General features: G+C 37.0%; 1 protein-coding gene across 2 annotated transcripts in view; it reads right to left on the minus strand.

Moving 5' to 3' along the window:
* LOC111158270 (glutamate ionotropic receptor kainate type subunit 2) overlaps positions 1-22,954 on the minus strand; it is a 655,816-nt gene that overhangs the window by 364,466 nt on the left and 268,396 nt on the right. For both annotated transcript variants that reach the window (XM_022520192.1, XM_022520193.1), the window contains exon 4: positions 6,952-7,133. In XM_022520192.1, the coding sequence (XP_022375900.1) occupies positions 6,952-7,133 (182 nt within the window). The remainder of the gene's footprint in view (positions 1-6,951; positions 7,134-22,954) is intronic.

Raw genomic sequence — 22,954 nt, forward strand, 5'->3', positions numbered from 1 at the left:
TAACAGAGAGAGATCACAAGTAGGCAGAGAGGCAGGCAGAGAGAGAGGAAGGGAAGCAGGCTTCCTGCTGAGCAGCAAGCCCGATGCGGGACTCGATCCCAGGACCCTGGGATCATGACCTGAGCCGAAGGCAGCGGCTTAACCCACTGAGCCACCCAGGCGCCCTTAATTTTTTTTTTTTAAAGATTTTATTTATTTATTTGACAGAGAGAGATCACAAACAGGCAGAGAGGCAGGTAGAGAGAGAGGAGGAAGCAGGCTCCCTGATGAGCAGAGAGCCCGATGCGGGGCTCGATCCCAGGACCCTGAGATCATGACCTGAGCCGAAGGTAGCGGCTTAACCCACTGAGCCACCCAGGCGCCCCCACTTTTTTTTTTTTAAAGATTTTATTTATTCATTTGATAGACAGAGATCACAAGTAGGCAGAGAGACAGGCAGAGAGAGAGCGGGGGAAGCAGGCTCCCTGCTGAGCAGAGAGCCTGATGGGGAGCTCAATTCCAGGACCCTGAGATCATGACCTGAACCGAAGGCAGAGGCTTTAACCCACTGAGCCACCCAGGCACCCCTGAAAATGAGAACACTTTTGAAATAGCTGTTTATCAATGAACAGTAGTTGATGATGATGATTGAAAAATGATGCGTTTTTGAGCTGAATGAAGAGCTCTTAGTAGGAAACAAGTATTCTCAGGTGCACCTAATACTCTTCCATAAAATACCAACTACATGAATTCATTTGCTGAATAGCTGCCCCAGCTCTACACCATGTATTCTATACTCACAGGTAGGTATTAACCAATTAGCGAAAATAAAATTTGCGTATCTAGAAGCAACTTGTTCAGTTAAGAAAGAATAGATATTCGTGAAGACTTTGGAAAAATAAAATACATTTATTAAAAGGGAGGAACATTTATTTGTTAATGAAAGGCGCAGCGAAGAATTAAGCAGGTGAAAGGAATTTAGAAATTGTGATATTGCAATTTATAATAAGAATACATATTTGGTCTTCATTGGTGAATTCCCCTGCCTGACACACACAGTGGAATTTTGTGCGCAACACCTAGGAACCAAATTATCAAATCATATTTCCTGAATGGACAGAGATTGTGTGAGCCAATAATGCTCTGATGAAGTCTGAATCTTAACTGAAATGACAGAAAATTTCTCTTAGGTTTGTAAGATAATCTTTTTTTTTTTTTTTTAAAGATTTTATCCATTTATTTGGGAGAGAGAGAGAGCACGAGAGGAGAGAGGTCAGAGGGAGAAGCAGACTCCCTGTGGAGCAGGGAGCCCAATGTGGGACTCAATTGCGGGATCATGACCTGAGCCGAAGGCAGTTGCTTAACCAACTGAGCCACCCAGGCGCCCCTATAAAATAATCTTTGTAGAAGGTATTCATTGTTTCTGATGGATATGTATCAAAGGTTTTTCAACTCCAGAATTGTGCAATGACAGCTCAGCATTATCCTTGTCAATAATTTTTTATCAACTGAATAGGTATATAGATATAGATTAAAAAAATTGAAGATAATTGAAAGAAGCAGTAATTCAAATCCACAACTATAATTAACATATAATGCCTGAAATGTGTTTAGTATTATTCTTAGCACATTGCTTATTTTAGTCCGTTTAAGCCTTGTAGAGGCTGAAGGCAAGCAGACACAAGATGGGTCATTTTAGCATGAACATTATTCCAAGCTGAAGGCAATGGATATCCTGTGGGCTCAAGAGAAACTTTTGCCCCTCCCTTAACTACTTTGAAAAATCTAAATTGGGGATCTTTCCAGAATAAGGGTTATTAGCAGAGATAAATTTTATCTGAGTGGTCCATCAGTATGGCAAGACAAACATCTAATTACCAAACATCTGCTTTTCTTACACCCTGTGAATTGGATTCCTTTCCTCTGAAGTCCCCCTTCTCCTTATTTCATCATGACACATGTAACTCATTTTGCCAGACTGTCTTTGGAATTTCCATGTCCGTGTGGATACCCTATATGTATGCTATTAAATTTGCTTTTCTCCTATTAATCCCTCTCCTGTCCATTTGATTCTTAGTCCAGCTAGAAAGGCCCTTGAAGGGGAAGGAATTCTTGCTTCCCAATAGCTTCATTAAAAACCTTATGAGGGGGGCGCCTGGGTGGCTCAGTGGGTTAAAGCCTCTGCCTTCGGCTCAGGTCATGGTCCCAGAGTCCTGGGATCGAGCCCCACATTGGGCTCTCGGCTAGGCCAGGAGCCTGCTTCCTCCTCTCTTTCTGCCTGCCTCTTTGCCTACTTGTGATCTCTGTCTGTCAAATAAAAAAACAAAACAAACAAACAAAAATCTTAAAAACAAACAAAAAAACCTTATGAGGTAGGTCCTATTACTACACTTATTTTATAGGTAGGAAAGTAGGACAAAATAAGAATGAATAAATTGGCCAACAAATTGAGATAATGAGTAACCATGAACTCTAGATCTCTAACTCTTGAAGTTTGGGTATAATATGCCATTTTATAAAATGGCGCATTTTAGGGGCACCTGAGTGGCTCAGATGGTTAAGCTTATGCCTTTGTCTGAGGTCATGATCCCAGAGTCCTGGAATCGAGCCCCACGTCAGGGTATTTTATATTCCCAAAGATGTAGCTTCATTGTAGGATCTATGTAATCTAAAATTTTTGCCTGTTTTTTTTCTTTGATAGTTTGAAAACTTCAAGCATCTCAATCCAGTGTTGAAAATTGTGTTCTAGAGGTGGGGATGGCGGTTAAGGAGATGGTGGTAGGGAGAGTGGTTTGCTTCTGACATGGGTATTCTGCACTCCATCACCTTGAGAAGAAATCTGTAGGGGATAACTAAGGGCTGCTTATGCTTTTCATTGACCCTCCTTCAGCCTTTGATTTTGAAAACAAGAATCAATTATGGATATGATGTGTGATCTAAATAGAAAAGGGTAGTTATTTTTAATTGAGTACTTACACTGTAACATTAACAAAAATGGACAACAGGGATACTCTCTTGAAAGATAAATAATTTTCAGGACAATTAAAAAAAGAACTTTGTGGAATTTAGACAATAGGCTTGAGCAATGCAAACTTGATCAAGGCAAAGGGGCCCACAGCGATGATCACCAGAATGAATACAGACATGCCTGACAGGCAACTCACTTCAAGATATCCATAGTCCCCAACTGATTAAGGGGCTACTTACAACTAGGCCCAGTTACCAAAAAGGAGAAAATTCCATATATCACTGTACCTCCTTACCTTCCCTCTTTAAAAACAGCTTCTACCCGCTGCCTCATAGCAGACAGCCTCTCCTTTGCTGTCCTACCTACCTCTCCTTTGAGGTGTATTCAATAAACCTCTATCTTCTTTGTTGTGGCTTAGGTGAATTATTTTCACTGCCCGCTGGGGCCACTGGCTTCTAACCAACTGTTGCCCCACATATGAGGCCCCCATCTAATCTGGAGAGGCACCAAATTTAGACATAACTAACTTGTTCTGGATGTTTTTTAAACTATAACATTTATGTCTTGCCATTATGTCTTGCCAAGACAACATAATGTCTTGTCACTTTTAAGTGAACTTCATGTATACTTCAAGCCACATTAATAATAATAAAATTAATACCTTCTTATGTAAAAATAATATGAGAGTAGCCACCATAGCAAACTTAGGTGTACAACAGAAAAATTGGTTGTACTGTATTATCCCTCCTGGAAAGAAATACCACAGATACATTTTTCCAAAATCAAAATATTATTAGAAATTCCCAACATTTAACTAGTGTAAACAATGCCACATGACAAATGAACACATCTGGGCATATAATTTGCAGTCAGTTTATCCTTTAGGTTATATCAAGAAATTATATTGCTCAAAGTTAACAACTGAAGAGGTGGACTTTATACATATTTTTAAAAATTTAACTTAATTTGCTTCTTGTTGCTTTCTACTTGTTTATTTGCACCTGATTTTATATTTTTTCAATCTACAAAATATAATCTCATATTTATATATATAACATATATATGAATATAAAAAAATATAGTCTCTAATCTAGACTTTCAAAGTCTTCATTAATACTTTTACTCTGTGATAGAATGGCCTTGTGAGGTTTAATTGCAGATCATCTTAAGGTTGCCATAGGGAATTCTCTTTGACAAATTTGGGTGGAAGTAGAATCTTTTGTTATTAAGGAATCTATGCCGATTAGTGCACGCAAAGAGCCAGCCCCATGCTTCACTCACTTTTTTTTTTTTTTAAGATTTTATTTATTTATTTGAGAGAGAGACAGTGAGAGAGAGCATGAGCAAGGAGAAGGTCAGAGGGAGAAGCAGACTCCCCATGGAGCTGGGAGCCCGATGCGGGACTCGATCCCGGGACTCCAGGATCATGACCTGAGCCGAAGGCAGTCGTCCAACCAACTGAGCCACCCAGGCGTCCCACTTCACTCACTTTTAAAGTTTTCAGGGAAGAAAACTTCAAATTCTCTTTTGTTCAATATTTAGGAAGAGCTCACTTAGTTTAAATAAATAAAACAATGAAACAAATAAGGCTAACCTGATAAACTGATCCATATTTCTGGATACTCCTAATATTTGTTCTTAGATTAAGCCAGACAAGCTGAAAGCCCATCTATGCCTGTTTTCCATCTCTTACACTATTTCTTTGGACTTCTGTCATTAACCAGTGTTGAGAAATCTCATAAAAATTTCCTAAGTCATGAAATAAAGTCCTATTAAAAGGACTGCTTCATTTACAAGAAGGAAGCTATTTGCTTTCTTTCTTCTTGCATTGGTTTCTAGAATAACTGAGATCCAAATGTGGAACAAATGTTGTCTGGACAAGGTAAGTTAAAAAACAAACAGCATATATGTGGTTAGTTAGTGTTACAGAATTTAAAAATATGCATTCTCTGTAATAATGTTACTCTGAATTCATCTTAACTCTTATACTATCATTTTACCTTTGCTCTGGTTTTTCATCTACTAAACTTGCTAAAATTATTAACTTTTTCTACTGTATATATTTCATTTTTTAAGATTATTTATTTATTTATTTGAGAGAGAGCACATGCATAGAGGGAGAGGGAGAAGCAGGCTCCCCACTGAGCAGGGAGCTCCATCCCAGGATCCAGAGATCAAGACCTGAGCTGAAGGGAGATGCTTAAATGACTGAGCCACCCAGGTGCCCCTGTATTATATTTTAAATTTATCTTAATTCTGTTTTCATTTTGCAAACACAGCAGGGTACGATATAAGAAAACAATTATAAAATAATGGATATATCAAATAGAAGGCAGAATGGCAATTCTATTATTAAAGTTGATAGATACTATAACCTTTCAGATATGCAAATTAAGTCAGTTACTCTAGAGACAATATAACTGTTCCTTTATATACTTGCTGGAAGCCTAGAAAAAAACTACCAAAGCTCCGTCCCTGACAAATCATAGAGTGCTTCTCACTCTGGGTATAAAGGAAAGCTCTCCTTGCCAAGTCTGTATATTTTAAATATGACCAAGAATTGTTTTGGTATATATGAAAAATAAATCCCTATTCCAGATTTCACTGTTTACTTTATTGCACCACTTTATTCACTACCAAAAAAGACCCAAGAAACAAAAAACACACCCAAATTTCATATGCTTTACTACCCAAATATAACACTAGAGCAATCTTCCAAATCCAATTAAAGATTTTTCTGTAGTGAAACCAACATTCACACTGGAAGATTGGACAAACATCTGCTTAATAAACTAACCATGTTATAACAGGCATTTACTGTTGATAGTTATATTTTATGGGATATAATTTGACATCTGAATCTACGTAATTCTCCAGTAGAGATATTTTATCTTATACATGAGAGGTTTTAGGACAGTTGATTAATCCCAAGCCACTGAGATATTAGCCAGTATGTATAAAAGAGCTTAAAAACCAAGGTCCAAAAGACTTGAGTCCACATCTAGGCTTTACTGCTTAGTAAGTACATGGGCTCATACTAGCCATTTAACCCCCAACATCCAAGTCTTGCCTCATCTGTAATATATAGGAGAATAATAATTGCTGCTTTGCAGTGAGCTGTTAGGTTAGAATAGTGCAGAAGTAACATTAAAAGATTTCACTGCTATGAATTATTTCATTTGATTGATTTAGTATTATCTTTTGAGTCAGGCGATGTTTTATTCTGGAATGAATACTTAACATCGCTAGGAGAAATATGAATCCCTCTGCTATTTCTTGCTTCTGGTCATCGATCAAGTTACTCAATTTTTCCAAGACTCAGTTTCTTCATCTCTGTAGTGAAGATAGTCTCTACTTCCTGGGGTCGCAGTCATGATTAAATAAGATCAAATGTGTAAGGCATCTTCTAGAAGATGCCAGCTAAATAGCAAATATTTTTTCTCTTCTTTCAATGAGTTGATTGTAATGGTTGAGATGCTCAATCACTGACTCTCAGTTTATTCCTTCATTTCAGTACAAAACAGAAATATCTATCTCAATAACCAACACTTGTAATAGCAAATAGCATTGCAGCCATTTGAAAGTAACCTCAGAACTTTAAACAATGTGTTTTTGAAGAGCATCAATATTTGCATTACTTTTCCTTTAAGACAATTAATTAAAAGCAAATGTCAGACTTTTTATCAGAAAATTACATCAAAGCAACTTCTCTGGCTCATTTTAACTGTGTGACAATAACACTTTGATTTAAAAAGGGTGGGGGGAGGGGAGAGTGCCTGACTTCTCAGTGGCTTAAGGGTCCAACTCCTGATTTTGGCTCCAGTCGTGGTCTCAGGGTCCCAATATCTAGCTCCTCAGGATTTCTCTCCCTTTTCTTCTGCCCCTCCCAGGCTTGTGGTCACTCTTCCACCCCCACAAAAAACAAAGGACCAAGCAAACAAAAAACCCTGCTTTAAATGCAAATGTAATAAAGAAACCAAGAATTTAAGTAAGTTAAAGAGTACCTGTTTCAAAATGCCTGCTGCCATTTCGTGGCTACAGTCAAAGATTACATGGAACTCCTTGCCTCTTTTCATTTCCTTGAGTAACGGTTTTGCATCCTTTGTATCAGCAGGTAGTTGGCGGATTTTAAGCCGAAGATTATACCTTGATGGAGCTTTGATGAGCTCCTGCAAACGAATGAGACCTTTAATGAAAAAGGGGGAGAAAAAGCATATTAGAGAAAAAGCAGAGTAGGTCATAGAAATATAGAACTTGTTCACTCAATGCCTGATTTTCTTGACCATGTATATGTGTATTTCATGGTGTGACCACTGAAATTCCTACTTCATAACTCCACATCCCCAGTTATTTTTGTTAAAATGATGATTTCTCTAATTCTTTAAGAATTTCTTTTACAAATTATGAAAGACATACATGATTATAAGTTGATGTAAATAATTTAAATAAATAAAAGTATATAGAGCAAAATAGGCTCCCTCTGTACCCCAATTCTGCTCCCAAAGGGTTGTCACAGTTAATAGCTTACAAATATTATTCCTCCATACATTTTCTATGCATTTCCACATATACACATAGAGTTTTGTGTTTTACAATAATACTGGTTTGTGACAATGTCTTAAAGGTTGTTGTAAGTCGGTGACAATTGTTCTAGTTCATCTACTTCATATTGTATTTTATAGCAGGTGTAATTTATGTTATTATTCTTCAGTGTTGGAAACTCTGGTTGCTTTTTTGTTTTTGTTTACAAGTAACAGGCTAGTAATTTGGTATAGAGGTAAGAGTAAAATAACTTTCTTTAATAAAATCAACTCTATGTAGTGGTCTGAACCATAAATAAATTAAAGAAATAAAACTTTTTTTGCATTATTTGCTAGGTATCACATTAATTTCAGAAACAAATATAACCACACACATTATTAGTAAAGCAAATATATTTTCCTAGGGAAGCAGCTCCTGAGTACGTGTTTCAAAAATATATCAAATTAATAAATACATGTTCAATATGTCATGGAACTGTTAGGCATTTTTAAGTAACAGAGACAAATCATCAAATTTATTCTTTCATATAAACTTCAGTAATTAAACCCCTTCAAGAGCCCATATAAAAGATCCAATATATAAAAAAGTGTGATAAGAAAAAGAGGATCATCCAATTCTATTCTAGCTTGGATCAAATTAAACATTTTTTTGTCTTCTCTTCCAACTCCTCTTTCTTATTTACCTTTTTCCATCTCATCTCTGTATTTCTCTAGATTTCTATCTTCCCTGAGGAAATACCTTCATAAATATTAGTAGAACAAATAATAATAAAGGAATATACTTGTAAATAACTAATCTGTAGATTTCTCTTTGTGAATGTGTATGTGTGTTACTTTACTTGGAAACTGGAATAACAGGAATAAAAATATATCTTATTATGAGTAAAAAATCTGTGTATTAAAATAACGTATGCTCCGGAGAGTAAAATCTAATTCTAGGACTTTTTTTATTCAATTTTTAAATAAATAGACCTTAATACATATAATGGTACACTTCAATATGTTTCAACATAGTTAATAAAATTAACATGACTGGTTTTTAGTATTTTCATCCTCAAATGAGACATACAGTTTAAAAAATATGTAAATTCACAAATATACCTAGTATCTTTTGCTTTTAAAATATTGTTCCATTAAATTTACTTCATTTAAAATTACTTTAGAATTTTGCCACTTAGAATTCTATAAATAATGGTTGCATAAATTACACAGTATACTACAACTGTCTCATTTTGTTTTATAAATTTAAATATTCACTAACTATAGTAAAATAAATATTACATAATTGATATTAAATGCACCCATTAAACATAATACAATTCAGTCTAGAGATTAACATTTATATAATGTGTACAGATGTTAACAGACTAAACAAACACGGAAACAAATATTTTAATTTATAACACCTGCAGTAGTTTAACACTGAGCTTATAAAATCCTCCAAAACATGTATAAAAGTATATATATATATACATATATATGTATATATATATATTTACCTACACATGGGAATGCATTGTTTAACTACTTTTTATAAATAAACCAGAGTATAATTGCAATATTTTTTTATAAACAAAACCAGAGCATAATTGCAGTTTACAATTGTTTTATTTTACAAATAAACCAGAGTATAATTGCAGTATAAGACAATGACTCCCAAACTTTGGAAGGTATGACAGTAATCTATGAAGATGGTTACAACCTGCAGAGGATATGACTCATGGATGTGTGTTTTTAATAATCTTTGCAGGTGATTTTCCTGGTCATCAAAAAACAAGGCCGATTTCCAAAGATAATTCTGGTTTCAGGTAAGTGTCATAATGGGAGTCATTTTTTGAACCACTTTGGCATAACGATATTATAGGGTAATGACTATATTATATTAGCTAGTAGCATAAGACAATAAAATAATTAATTCAATTAATGAATTCCAACTTCTTTAGGAAAAGTGAATCAGAAAACTATAAATACAGCTGACTGTAGAAATAAGACAAGGAAAAGAAGACAACATTCATTCACTCCCACATCAAACAAATGTTTATTAAATTATTTCTATGGATCAAGCATTGTTCTAGATATTGGTAATACAATAAAAAGTAAATTAGAAAAATTTCCTGCCCATACTATATTAAAAAACATATGGGGGAAGACAGGTAAAGTTTATTAAACAGACAATTATAAATGAAAAATGGCAAATAATATTTTGGTGGGGAAAGGGCAATTATTGAGGAAGAATACAGCAGAATCATCTAACTTGAAATGACAGTACTCATGAAAATTACTCAACGGAAGTGACATCTAAGTTAACACCTGAATAAAAAGAATAAGAGTTGAAGGAATAGATGGGAAAAAAAAGTTTTTTATGCTTACAGGGAGATGAGAGAGTATGGGCCAAGAATCTTAAGAATCAAGGAAGAAGTGGTAACAAGTGTAATTTAAGAGGACATGGGACTGCTTAAGCCCATGTAAATTACTTTAGAGTTAAGGTCTCAAGGGTAGTGCAGAGTGCCTAGTTGGAATCCACTTTTCAAAAGAATCACTGGGATGCCTGGGTGGTTTAGTTGGTTGAGTGTCTAACTCTTGGTTTTGGCTCAGGTCATGATCTCAGGTCACATTGGCATGGAGCCTGCTTAGGATTCCCTCTCTCCCTCTCCATCTAACCCTTTCCTGTTACCCCCTCCACTCCCGCTCTCTCTTAAAAAAAAAAAAAGAGAGAGAGAGAGAGAGAGAGGAAGGAAAAAAAGAAAAGAAAAAAAGAATCACTCAGATTTTCAGTATGGAAGACAGATCAAAAGAGCTAAAACTGGAGGAAGAAAGGGTTGGAAGGCAGTTACAATAAAGCAGGTTAGGCAAGTCCAAGATGTGTCTGCAGGGCAAGATGGTAGGATCGTACTGAGAGATAGAAGTGGATGGACCAGAGAGAGATTTTTGAGAAAATACTGACAGTACTTGGTGAGGACGAGGGCTAAGTCAGGAAGTTTCCCAAGTCTTCTGATTTGGGCAGCTAGGGGGAGACTGTGCTTCCACTGAGCAGGAGATCATGGGAGGATCAGCAGATCATGGGAGGATCAGGTCAACTGAGGGTTCAAAGTGAGGGGAATGATCGGCCATGTCATGTCAACAAGGGTTGCTAGTTAACAAAAAAAAAATGGTAAATACTTTACAAATGTTTATTAAATTTAACTACAAAATCATTGATGACATAGGTAAGGACAGTTCTATTAGGGTGGTTTGGGTAGATTGTTGTGCCATTAGTAGGAGTAGGAGGGAGCTGGAGTTAGATTGTTGTGCCATTAGTAGGAGTGGGAAGGAGGCAAAAAATAGGCCCTCTTAAAACCATCTCTATATATTTCCATTATGTAACTTAGTGCCTATCCTAATCGTATCTAATATTCTTTAAGGAAAGTACCAACCCCTTCCTAACCCACCTCCAGACTTGAGCTCCAGAATAGATGGACAGGACACTTCAGTTTCCTATGTATTAAATGAGTTTTATCTAGATCAGTAGTTCTCAAAGTGTGGTCCACATACCCTTGCACTCTTTCAGGGGGATCCCTGAGATTCAACTATTTTCATAATAATACTAAGAGGTTATTTGATTTTTTTTTTTTTTTTGCTTTTTGCTTTCATTGTCTCACATGTGGGCATGAGTGTTCTAGAGGTTATAAGACACAGATGATGTCACAGTACACTGAATGAAGAAACAGAGAAGAAAATCCCACTTCCTCCCATTAAATCAAATATTAAATATTAAAGAAACCTATGAAAATATCTTAACAAATGCTTTCAGAGATCTTCAATTATTATTAAGAATAAGATGATATAAAAACCAAAATGAGAATTACCAAACTGGATTATCTTTAAACTTTTCCTAGCTCTGGATTTCTATTATTTTCATAAAATTACTTATATAGATGCAGAATGTTCTAATACCAACCTCTGCCAAATAAAGGAAAAAGAAAGCTGTCTCTGGCTTACTTATCTCACAAGATTTTATGCAAATTAAATATAAATTTGGGAGATAATTCTATCATTATAGAAATAGCCTGGGTGTTGGGTTTGAATCCAGTTCCAAAATGTATGATCTGCATGACTTTGTGTAAGACTTTATATCTCTCCTTGCTTTGCCTTTGTTTTTTCTATAATGAGGTAAAATCATATATGTATTAATATGTAAAACACTGAAAAAGGAACTGTCACATATGGGACTCTCAAAAAGTGGCAGTTGTCAATGTTTTTGTTATTTTTGTTAAGATTAGGAAGAATATAGTTTTTTTTTTTTTAAGTGGTAATTATTATATCTGTCCTTGGAAGTTATTTTGATGCTGACTTTGAAACGTAACAATATCAAAATTTTAATCAAATCAAAATCAAATTTTAATCAAAATTTTAAGAGATTAACTCATTACCAAAGAAAAAGGAGCTACATAGTTACAGATTAGTTCAACGGTTTTGAATTGAAAGATCTCAAGTGATTCAAAAATAGAAATTTTTGAAAGATAAAATCCACAAATAGTATTTGCAGAGTCCACCCCAAGTATAAATACTGCCAAGTATTTTCAAGTCTCTTAAGAGCTCATATGGATGGTCCATTGAGCCATCAGGTACAATAAATATTTACTTATTCTCTTCACACATATATATCCCTGCTGGCATTAATGTAACAGATTTCAGTCTGCCAGCTTCCCTGAGTAATAATATTGAAGAGCTAAAATAGAAAAAATAAAAAAATAAAAACAACTGCTGCTAGTAGGAACTGCCATTTCCTACATGAGAATTAGAGTAAAATGTTGCTTTTATTCATTCATTCAACATGTATTTACTGCATTTCTACTATGTGCAATACATTGTTTCATGGATAGATATAATGATTGGAATCATAGCATTTATTCAGTCTTGAACTGCATGAGATGTAGTTTGACTTTGGCACTTTTTTTTTTTTTTAAGATTTTGTTTATTTATTTGCCCGAAAGAGAGAGAGCACAACTGGGGGTTGAGGGGGCCGGTGCTGGAGGCAGAGGGAAAAGATGCTCAGGGCTGAGCAAGGATCTGGACCTGGGACTCAGATCCCAGGACCCATCCAAAGGCAGATGTTTAACCAAATGAGCCACCCAGGAGTCCCAACACTTTTTTTTTTTTTTTTTTTGAGACAAAATTTATTTCTGTAATGCTTTTCATTTTCAGTTTTTAGAATAAAATTAGTTTGGCTTTCCAATCACAGGAAAGAAATCCAGAGAGCTGTTTTGGATACTGAAAGTAGAAACATGATTTGTAAATTTCGCTTTTCACCATCTCCTGCAGCAGGTGCTCAGACTTCTCTCTTGGTTTCCAAGTCTTCCTTACTCTGTCCTGCGATATTGTTTCTCTTTTATCCATATTTCCATTCTAGATCCTTTGCCTTCCCCATTATCTGGCAATTACAATACAGTTTTGTTACTTAGAACAACTTGGAAGAGTAAGAGATGGTTGACAAAAAGGAAGATGCATTCAAAATAGCCAAAGAATAAATGTTTACCTACTTTATTTAATAAGTTATTTGATGGCATCCTTGCAATTTAATATATGTGGTTGGGGTTTTATCCAAAGGGAAATGGGCTTAAAGAGCAGGAATGCCTAATTACAATACTGGGTATTTATTTTCCTCTGTCAATCTCTATCAATCTTCCTACATCCCCCAGTATTCCTCTGCAAATTATTGTTCTAAAAAATTGCTATCTCAGAGAAGATTACCCTAATCAAATTCATCATATATGCTTAACTATGCATGCTCTGTAAAATAAAATTGGAAAAAATATAAGCTTCTTAAAATAATTGGGATGATTTACATGTGGTCATTTCCTATGATTCTTTGGACAGAATGGAAAAATAAAAGGACCCATCTATGAGATGAGAAAAAGGGTGAAATTTATTTTGTTGGAAATGTGGTTAATATAAATAATTTCCAAACAACAGTTTCCAGAAATGTAGTATACTTTAACAAATTTGGCACCCAGTTAAGTTATTTAATGAGAGAGTAGAATTATAACTCCTTAAAACAATCTTTTAATTAAAATGCCCCCTCTTTCCCTAATGTAATTAGTTGATGTAATGATAATAAAAGAGAAACAATCTGCACAGATGGGTTCCTGAAAATCTTCTAACAAAAAAGACCACCACGTTGCAATTATCCCTTTATTTTGGTAGATGAGTAACATTCTATTCCCTCTAATTCCTTCGCTGAGAGTACATTTTTTTTAACCTTTTTCTGCTTTCAGATATTGTACAGTAGCTGAAATCAAGGTTTATCTTCAGCTTACAGGGGACAGGGTCCTGAGCTTTTCTTTTCAGAAGGTGCCATCAATTCAGCTTTTAAGGAAAACCCAGAAGGAGCCATTTATGCACACTCCAGCTGGCACTTTCTTCTAAAGAGATCAATCACACCGCCTCTCTGCAGGCCCAGCCTCCCCCAGCCCCAGGAAGGGAGTCCCAATTTCCCTCCTATACCCAGGTATCCACTTCAGCAGCTACACAAACTAGAGTTTTGCCACCTGGCTCACTCATCAGGTCTATTTATCATTTCAGTGAATGGGGTCTTTGTGCAGGCCAGACCTCTCCCCTACCCTCCAAATGCATTGTATAATAGACTATACAAAAATGACTCATCCACAGTCAGTGTTTCACCATCAACCCCACCCCCTTTTCTTTCAGTTGAGAAAAGTGAATTCATTGAGAGACCGAACATCTCAGGGAGTTATTTTTATTAAAATGTTTTATTTGCACCACAGAGTGTTTTAGACTTTTTATTTTATTTTTTTTTTTTAAAGTAGGCTCCATGTGCAGCATGGAACCCAACGTGGGGCTTGAACTCATGACCCTAAGATCAAGACCTGTGCTGAGATCAAGAGTCAGATGCTTAGCTAACTGAGCCACCTGGACATCACTGTGCTACAGTGTTTTAAAGAAAACTGAATAAAATATCTACACCAGTTATGTATTTTGCAATCTATCATAATGCATTAAATATAGACAAGGGAGGTAATCATATTAATAAAATCAAAAGTAGCTTAGATAAGAGAGGTAGATTGCCACTGAAAAACAATTTCTGTCTCCAAATTTCTGTCTGCCCTCCTCCCTTTGGGAATGAGGTAGACTTGCTCATCAGTACAGCGAAATAGAAAATAAAGGAAATTGGGGTCTAGAATAAAAAGGGAGAAAAAGGAAGAGAAATGGGAAGAGATTTCCAAAGTTTTCCAAAAAAAACTTCCAAAGAAGTTTTCATCTTCTTAGAAGAGGGAGAGAAAGCTATGTGTTGCAAAATTAGAGGGCTGGTCTCCTGGGAAAATCTTCAAATTCTAAGAATAACCTTATAGAGAGGGAATAACTTCTCTGTTTTTGACATTGGCTGTATCTTTAAAGTAAGACAGAGCCTATTACATTCAAAACTCAAAACACATAAAAACACTTCAGCATGATATATTAAAAGCCAGGTAGCAAACAAGTTTTAATTCACATGCCAAGATGAGTTGACTGTCTGTGACTTCCCTGAGCTCTGTGTAGAAAAATGTTTTTGAGACTAGTTCTGTGTTCAGGGGCATGTTTCAATAAGGGATTTGAACCTGAGTGATGGGGTAGGCATACTGGGGTCATGTATTGGTCATCCTTACATTAAAACCTCCTCCTTACTCATTAGTGTCATCAGAGCCTATCCATGAAGTTGTTTTATTGATGGCAAAGCCTTTCCATGCTTCAGAATGGAAAACAATACAGTGCAGACCATATATTTCAGACACCATGCTGTTTATGTGAAGGCAAGACCCACGGTTCAACACTGAACCATGATGCATTCAAGTAAGTAGAATCCAAACAGGAATTCTGACTCTTACTGTCTCCTGAAAACATTAAAAAAGTGTATAAATTGTCTGGAGCAACTTATTAAAGTTCTATATTGCTTCCTCTTCTCAGACACCCTCATATTCTGAAAACTTGCTTTGACACATACATATGTACATTTGTGCCCACGTGTACGTGCACACACACACACACACACATGTACCTCTGTTTTTATTTCCCTGGGAAATCTTATTTCTTTCTGCCCTGACTTCTCTCCACAGGATAATCTGGCCAGGATGTTTCTTTTCTTTCTGTTCTGTTTCCATTTCTAAAGTCCATAGCACACATGTTCACAGTACTGATCTAGCAAAGCAGAAGCCTCCTGGGAAGGCCTAAGTGAGGAAGGCATGAACTAGCAGTACCTGAATAACCTTTATCAGGCCAGTCATGGAGAAAGGCTGAGACCTTTCAAACACATCTCAACCTTTTCATGTCATTCTTATATGTTGCATCATGATGCCAGATTTCTGAACCATATTGTGTGGCATGGTAGTCTGCATCAATCCCACCTCATTAACTTCCTACTGAATGACTACAGACAATATTTAAATTCTCCAAATTTTAGTTTTCTCATCTTTAAAAATATGATCTTAATAATTATTACCATACAGAAAAAAATCAAATGAGCTAATGCATATGAGTCAGTACTGTGCCTGGCATAGACTCACCCTCCTTTGGTTTCTGGAAATTACTTCTCCCCTGGAACTCAAAAATCACTGTTGTGTGTGTGTGTGTGTGTGTGTGTGTGTGCGCGCACGTACATGTGTGTCTTTTCTCCCCAAACTCTGCCTGCAATCTTATGGGTGGTCTCTATCAAAATCTCTTCATTTCAAACATCTAAGTAAATCCTGCTTCCTGCTAGAAACCTAATTAATACTTCATCTATATGCCGATAACTCCCAAATTTATATCTCTTGCCAGATATTTCCCTGAACTCTAGAGTCTAAAATTTATTTTCCCATTTGACAACTGTGTAGTAAAATATTAATCCTGTCAAAGAGAGGTCTGGCCTTTGCTATTGGCTCCTGGGAGGTAATCTCTAAGCCCTTGGAATATCTTGTCTGATCAGGGTGTCTTTGTTTATCTGGGAGCCTTGGTCCACACAGAATAGTCTAACAATGTGATTTATGGTAGGGGCTTTGGGTCATGAAGTATCAGATCAGCCTCTGGAGGAGCTAGAAACTACAGGTCAGCCAAGTGCCTGGTCTGCCATGTTTGTATGATCAACCCCCAATAAAAACTCTGGACACCCCAATGCTCACATGAGCTTTCCTAGTTGGTATTATTCCATGCATAGCATCGCTCATTATTGTCCAGGAAAGTCAGCACTACCCACAAGTTGAGTTGTTGGGAGAAGACAACTGGAACCTCTGAGTGTGGACCCCTCCTGGATTCTGGTCATGTGCTTCTTCTCTTGACTGATCTCAATCTATATCCTTCTATTATAAATTATAACAGAGAATATAATATCTTTCAGTCAATCTGTGAGCTATTCTAGTGAATTATCAAACTTGAGGGTGATATTGGGGACATTTGAATTGCAATCATTGTCAGAAATGAGGGTGCTTTTGGGGACTCCTGAAAAATGCAACATCTCTACTTTGATGTATGATGAATACTACATAGCATTCCAAAGTTGGCTCTTCATATCCCCAGCCTCCAAAATTGCTGCCCACTCAGTTTTCCCCACATAGTATAATGGCAATCCTTATAATTCCAGTTACTCAGGCCAAAAACCTTGGTATCACTTTTGATCTGCTCTTGCTAGAATACCTGACATCCAGACTATTAGAAAACCTTTTCTACCAACTCTTACCGCTTCTAACACAATGGATTGAGCTTTATGATCTCACAAATGGATTACTGTAAAAGCCTCCTAACTAGCACTGCCCTTACACATTTTTATGTCCACGTATATCTAGTAGCAATTCATAGCCCGTTAGGCTTATTTCATAAGTCCAGTGAGTGCAGTGATTGGGAACTTTTAAGATAGTAAGAGGGGGATGGAGAGGGCACAAGGATGCAGAAGAACTTTAGTACAGGCTTGGGTACAATAAGAGCAGTTAGGTGGAACTATGTTTAGTGGTCCCTGAAATATGGAGTTCTGAGGCTCAACCCAATTCAAAGGAATTGAGTCAATTCACAACGAATTCTACAGCATGAGACACATTATAATAGTGGCTTATGGTTCTCTAGGACAAGTGAGGGAGACACTGTGCTTTCAGATAACAAATCCATCTAAGCTTATTCCAATAACAGTACAGAAAGCACAATGCAGTCTTGTTGGGTAGGGTCTCCCAGAGTCCAGAATGGGGAAAGCAACAGGGATAATGGGGACAAAGTAGAGAATGCCAGACCTCCTTCCATGTGCTTAAAGCCGGGTTCCTACCTGGTAACAGTGTGCCTCAGAAAATGGACCAAATTGAGGTGTTACATGGTGTGTCTGTGAGCCCTGGAAGGCAGAGGCTGCCAGGCTGATTACTACTCCTGAAGTCAATACCAAAATATGTTGTCCCCATTTCTTCCCTCACTGTTATGAGAAAAAGCAATTATGTTATTATTAGAAAGCAAACAGCGCTTCTGACCATGCCAAGGCTAAAACTCTTTGGCTGCTATAGCCTCGGGGTCTAAGTTCCATATGAGCTAAGGTCAATTTTCTATTTAGAATGCTTCCATTTTGTGAGGAGCCAACAGAATAAAGGTTGTATTTGTATTTGCTTACTGTAATTACAACCTGCTCACATCTGATTCATGAGAGGGTAAGCACGTTAGTGACTGGTTTCCAGCCGAGGTGACTTAAGTGCTGTGCATTCGAGGGGTGCCACAGTCATAGTAAGTGGTTGTTCTAGGCTGACCCAGCCCCAGGTCCACTTTAAAATCTAATTTCTCTTTGTCTCCTTCATATAGCTGCTGAATATAGGCCTATGCGTGGTGTAATGGGAGAGGGCAAGTAAAAAGCAGGACAGTTTAATAAGAAGCCAGTTGTATTTGTCAGAACTCTTCTGGTAATATGTGCAGACCTTATTCACACTGCACTGAACAAAAATGGAACTCACCACCTCCTATAACTGAAAGTAAACCCCAGACATGGTTGAAGACAAGAATTCTTTCTCTGTTACTGTTCTCTCTTCATCTGGGTTGTCTTTGTTACCCCTCAATATTTTCCTGCTTGATGGCACAGATGACCTATAGAATCTCACTCATAACAGGGATTTTTTTTTGTCCCAAATTCTGTCAAAATGCTAAGAAGGACTCTGTCTGGCCCAGATTGGGATTATCTGGTGAGAGTAGAAGTGTTGACGTTAGATGCATTAGTGGGTTGTGAGAGATGAAAGTGAAGCTTGCCTGAACCATAGAGACTCAAAAGATTCCCTCAAAGAGATTCTAGACAAACACATAAATGCCACCCAGAAATGCATCACAACTAAGTTTTACAAACACTCTACAAAGATAGTACTTTGATTTGTGCCCAGAGTTTAGTTATATTTTGACTTAATGGTTTTCCATTAAGGTTACTTCACTAATTTTCATCAAACTGGGGCCCTTTCAAGAGTCTAAGAGAGACATTAAGTACGCAGTAATTAGACCAGGACAGCAAGCATGACTCAGGCACAATCTAGGCAAACCAGGAGTTCTGTACCGTCCTCCTACGTGACAGCATTCTTGGTCCTTCATCACAGCCCATTCATCACCTGCTGTCTGGGCAGTATTATGGACCCACCCCCAGTGGGACTGGCCCACCCCATTGTTCAGTTCTGATGGCCACACTGCAGCCTCTTTGTTTCAAGACAGTCCTGCTTGGGTGCACACCTGTCTTTCTATCACTCTACCGCCTTCTCAGCTTGCAGTAACCCAACTGCCACCTTCCAGACAGGGGCTAATTAGCCAGTCTGCTGTTGTTTAATCCCCACTTGTGTCCAGGTCAGTGCAGTTATAAAGCTGCAAATAATCCTTCACAGCTCTTATTTTGGCTCTGTCCCAGGATGCTGCTGTTACTGGGTTTATCCTGCCACTTAATACCTCAAATACAATTTAAAATCGGCGCTGATAAAACAGCGTAAGAAGTTTTATGTGGTGGGCCCATCACTAACAATGAAGACCAGAACTACTACATGCTGGTGGGAAAGCTGGGGAAAACATAACCCTTCAGGAGCTCAGATTTTATGTCATATTTTTGTCCCAGAAAAAAATACCATTAACCCCAATGCCTTCAGCAATTACGCTCATTGAGCATATATGAATGGTTGAAAAAGATGTGAATATATCAGAAATATGTGGCAGCACATAACATAGGCTTTATATTGGGAATGCAGAAGTCAAATATAAAACATAAACAGTAGAGGTTTGCCATCGATGAGATTATCACATAGTGGGGAGATAGGCATGCAAATCATTTTCTGCAATGAATTCCATGTAATAGTGTGAGTGTCTCTAAAATATTGCGGAAATGGTAGGAATAGAATGCCTAAGGAGGGGTAACCATTTGGTAGGTGGAAAAGACAGATGCACGTACAAAACATAACAATATGAGAGTACAGAAGTTCCAAAATCTTGTGAGCTGTTTGGTTGGTACTGCTGGACAATAAGTGTAAGCTGTGATGAGGTGGGAGGAGGAGCTAGACCAGCAGCAGGCGAGAATTGGTTAGGAAGGGCGGCTCCTTAAATCTAAGAATCTTTGTAAGTGAAGGAACTTTGTAGTTCCAAGTACTTAAAGAATTCAGGCTGGCTTATGCGGAAAGAGAGACTTGATTAGAAACATCCAGGTGGTTTCATGAAACCCTAGCATGGGAATTCAGTCATTCCTTAGAGACCAGAAACGAGTAGGAATAAGGTTATAAAGATATCACTCTCTTTCACTTCTGTTCTTTTTTGTGTGCTGGCATCATTCTCATATTCCTAATGAGACCGGTTTTCTCTGCTTCACAGTTCAAATAGGAGACATGGCCATCTTTCAAATTCACTCCTGAATTTACTTGTTATAGGTCCAGCAGTTGGCAGAAACCAACTCATCTCTCTTGGTTCCAATTCCAAATTCCTGGATAGGGAATCTAATTGGCTCATCTATGTTAACTCTTAGTCTACTCAACTGTAACCAGAGACACACAGATGTAGCTTCGACTCTGAACACCAGCCTGGGCCCCACCTGTGAGGGTGAGGGAGCTAGAGGATTTAGGCAGCTAGACGTGCTTCCCCTGCACAGTGTGACATCACTAAGGAAGTTAAGGCAAGTGAGATGAACACATTTTTGTGTTAAAATGTCACTCTTATGCTATTTCTGAGGATGGATTTGTAGATACTACACTAGGGGACATTGACAGTGAAAGATATTAAGGAAAAGGAGGTTGTCTTGGGTTTTAGCCTCCATCAGCTTAAGTGAGAGAATAGCAGGAGGCATTTCCTCTACACTCTGCTTCATCCTTGGTTTGACTAATGTCCTACGACATGTCTGCATGCATTCTCTATTGTTTAGTTCTCTGGAGACAGATTTTGTATAAAGAATTGTCACTATCGGGGCACCTGGGTGGCTCAGTGGGTTAAGCCTCTGCCTTCAGCTCAGGTCATGATCCCAGAGTCCTGGGATTGAGCCCCACATTGGGCTCTCTGCTCAGCAGGGAGCCTGCTTCCTCCTCTCTCTCTCTGCCTGCCTCTCTGCCTATTTGTGATCTCTGTCTGTCAAATAAATAAATAAAATCTTAAAAAAAAAAAAAGAATTGTCACTATAAGAACTCTGTGAAGAAGTACTATTATCAACCCCAATTTGCAGATGATGTGAAGACACTGGTATCTTGGTTATTATGTTCAAAGTCCCATGGCTAGAAGGTCACAAAGCCACATTCAAACTCTAGGAATCTTTCTCTAAATCAAGTACTCAGTCTTAGCATCCTAAATCAAATAACTTTGGTTTTATTGGTAGTCTATCAGCTAAGAATCCATTTTTCGTTAACAATTTTTGGATGTGTCATTTGGGTTTTCCTGTGTAAATCTCTATTTTTAAGAAATATCCAACCAATATCCAACCAATCCTCTTTCTGATGAACATATTCTTTTTCTTATATTGGTATCTTCAAACAGGATATAATCACATTGTGCTTAACTGGAAAACATTCTTTTAAGGTAGTTTTGCAACTTTTCATTCTCATTCCTTATGTTTTGATTTCACTATTTTAACTCTCAGAGGGTGACTTAATTTCCAGGTGTTTCCAGAGTACTTTACTCTAGCTTCCAACAGTGACAATGGCACCTACAGAGTGCCCTGAATTGTGCTGTAGGTTGTAGTTTATCCATTCATGATGAGTTTGGGAAGTAAAATTATTCTATTTGTTATCTATTTGTTATGAAAACATAAATTTTGTCATTGTGTTTAAGTATAAATCATTTCTAAATTTCTATTCTAAAATATCTTTAGAGATTAAACATATAATGTATATATCTTGTATATGTCTTGCATATTTTTCTTTTTTTTGCTTCTGATTGACATTTTCCATATCTATGGCTTTTCAAGCCCTTCCCACTTTCCCATAAGTCAACTAAGAATCTTTCACTCTTAGTAAGATGAAGGAGGAATTCCTTCTCTATTAAATCCTTCTCAAGCAATAAACTATGCATTTCATGGTCTCACTCAAACTAGTATTAAGCAATAGTTCCTAATTGTCATTCCATGTGGAACTCCTGAATGTAAAGTTTAGATGGCAACCCTCTGCCTCCCTCCCCAATGCATTATTCCTTGCTCCTGTTGCTTACCAGTAACCTCCATTAATTAGTCCCTTAATTGTATATCCATGCTCCCTTGAAATTCATTCTAAATTCTTTCATAAAAAAGAAAGTAAAAACAAGCTGTTCATTATTTTTATTCTTTTGTAACCCAGAGGATTTTTTTTATAATGCTATTTGATAATATTTAGATCATTTACTAAACACAAAATCTGTTTTACTAATTCTTCACAAAACTTCTAACAGATATTTTTTTTTCTCTTTATATAGGAAAAAGAGGCACAGGAATTTGAGCTAATTGAAAATGGCTTAAATCTAATAAGTGGCAGAATTGGAACTTATTCTCATTGGTACTCCTAAGTTTTGCTTATGAGCAAGTGTTCTTAAGAAAAAGATGAGCTCAATTCAGTTGGGCTGTCCTATTTCTTTTTGCCAAACATTTGTACAGATAATGATTTGCCGTAAGAATATTTATCTTCTTAAATGACAGGTAGAATAAGTTTATACAAAAAATTCCTATGCCACCAGAAATCCATCTGTCAGACTTCTGGGCAGAACACAGACTCTGCAGTCCATGTGCTCAAACTTAATAGTTTTGCTATATGAAAATGCATCTGGACCTCCTTGGACAATTGAAGAGAACCAATGAACTTAAGACTTAGGGGGAAAATGGGTGTGAAATAAATACCTTAAAGTCAGAGGCACCCTGAAAACTGTTAACTTTTTATTAGAACTAGGAGTCAAAACCACTGATTTATCATCCTTAGCTGTAGTTTTTTATAGTACACAAAGGTCAAAGTTAGTAACAATCGGACATTCAATCCCCATACACATGCCATGTGCAATTCCGACTTCTGGATAAAATTTAATAATGCAGGGGTGCCTG

This window comes from Enhydra lutris, unplaced genomic scaffold (genome assembly GCF_002288905.1).
Source record: "Enhydra lutris kenyoni isolate GAN:26980312 unplaced genomic scaffold, ASM228890v2 scaffoldscaffold58, whole genome shotgun sequence".
Classification (NCBI taxonomy): domain Eukaryota; kingdom Metazoa; phylum Chordata; class Mammalia; order Carnivora; family Mustelidae; genus Enhydra; species Enhydra lutris.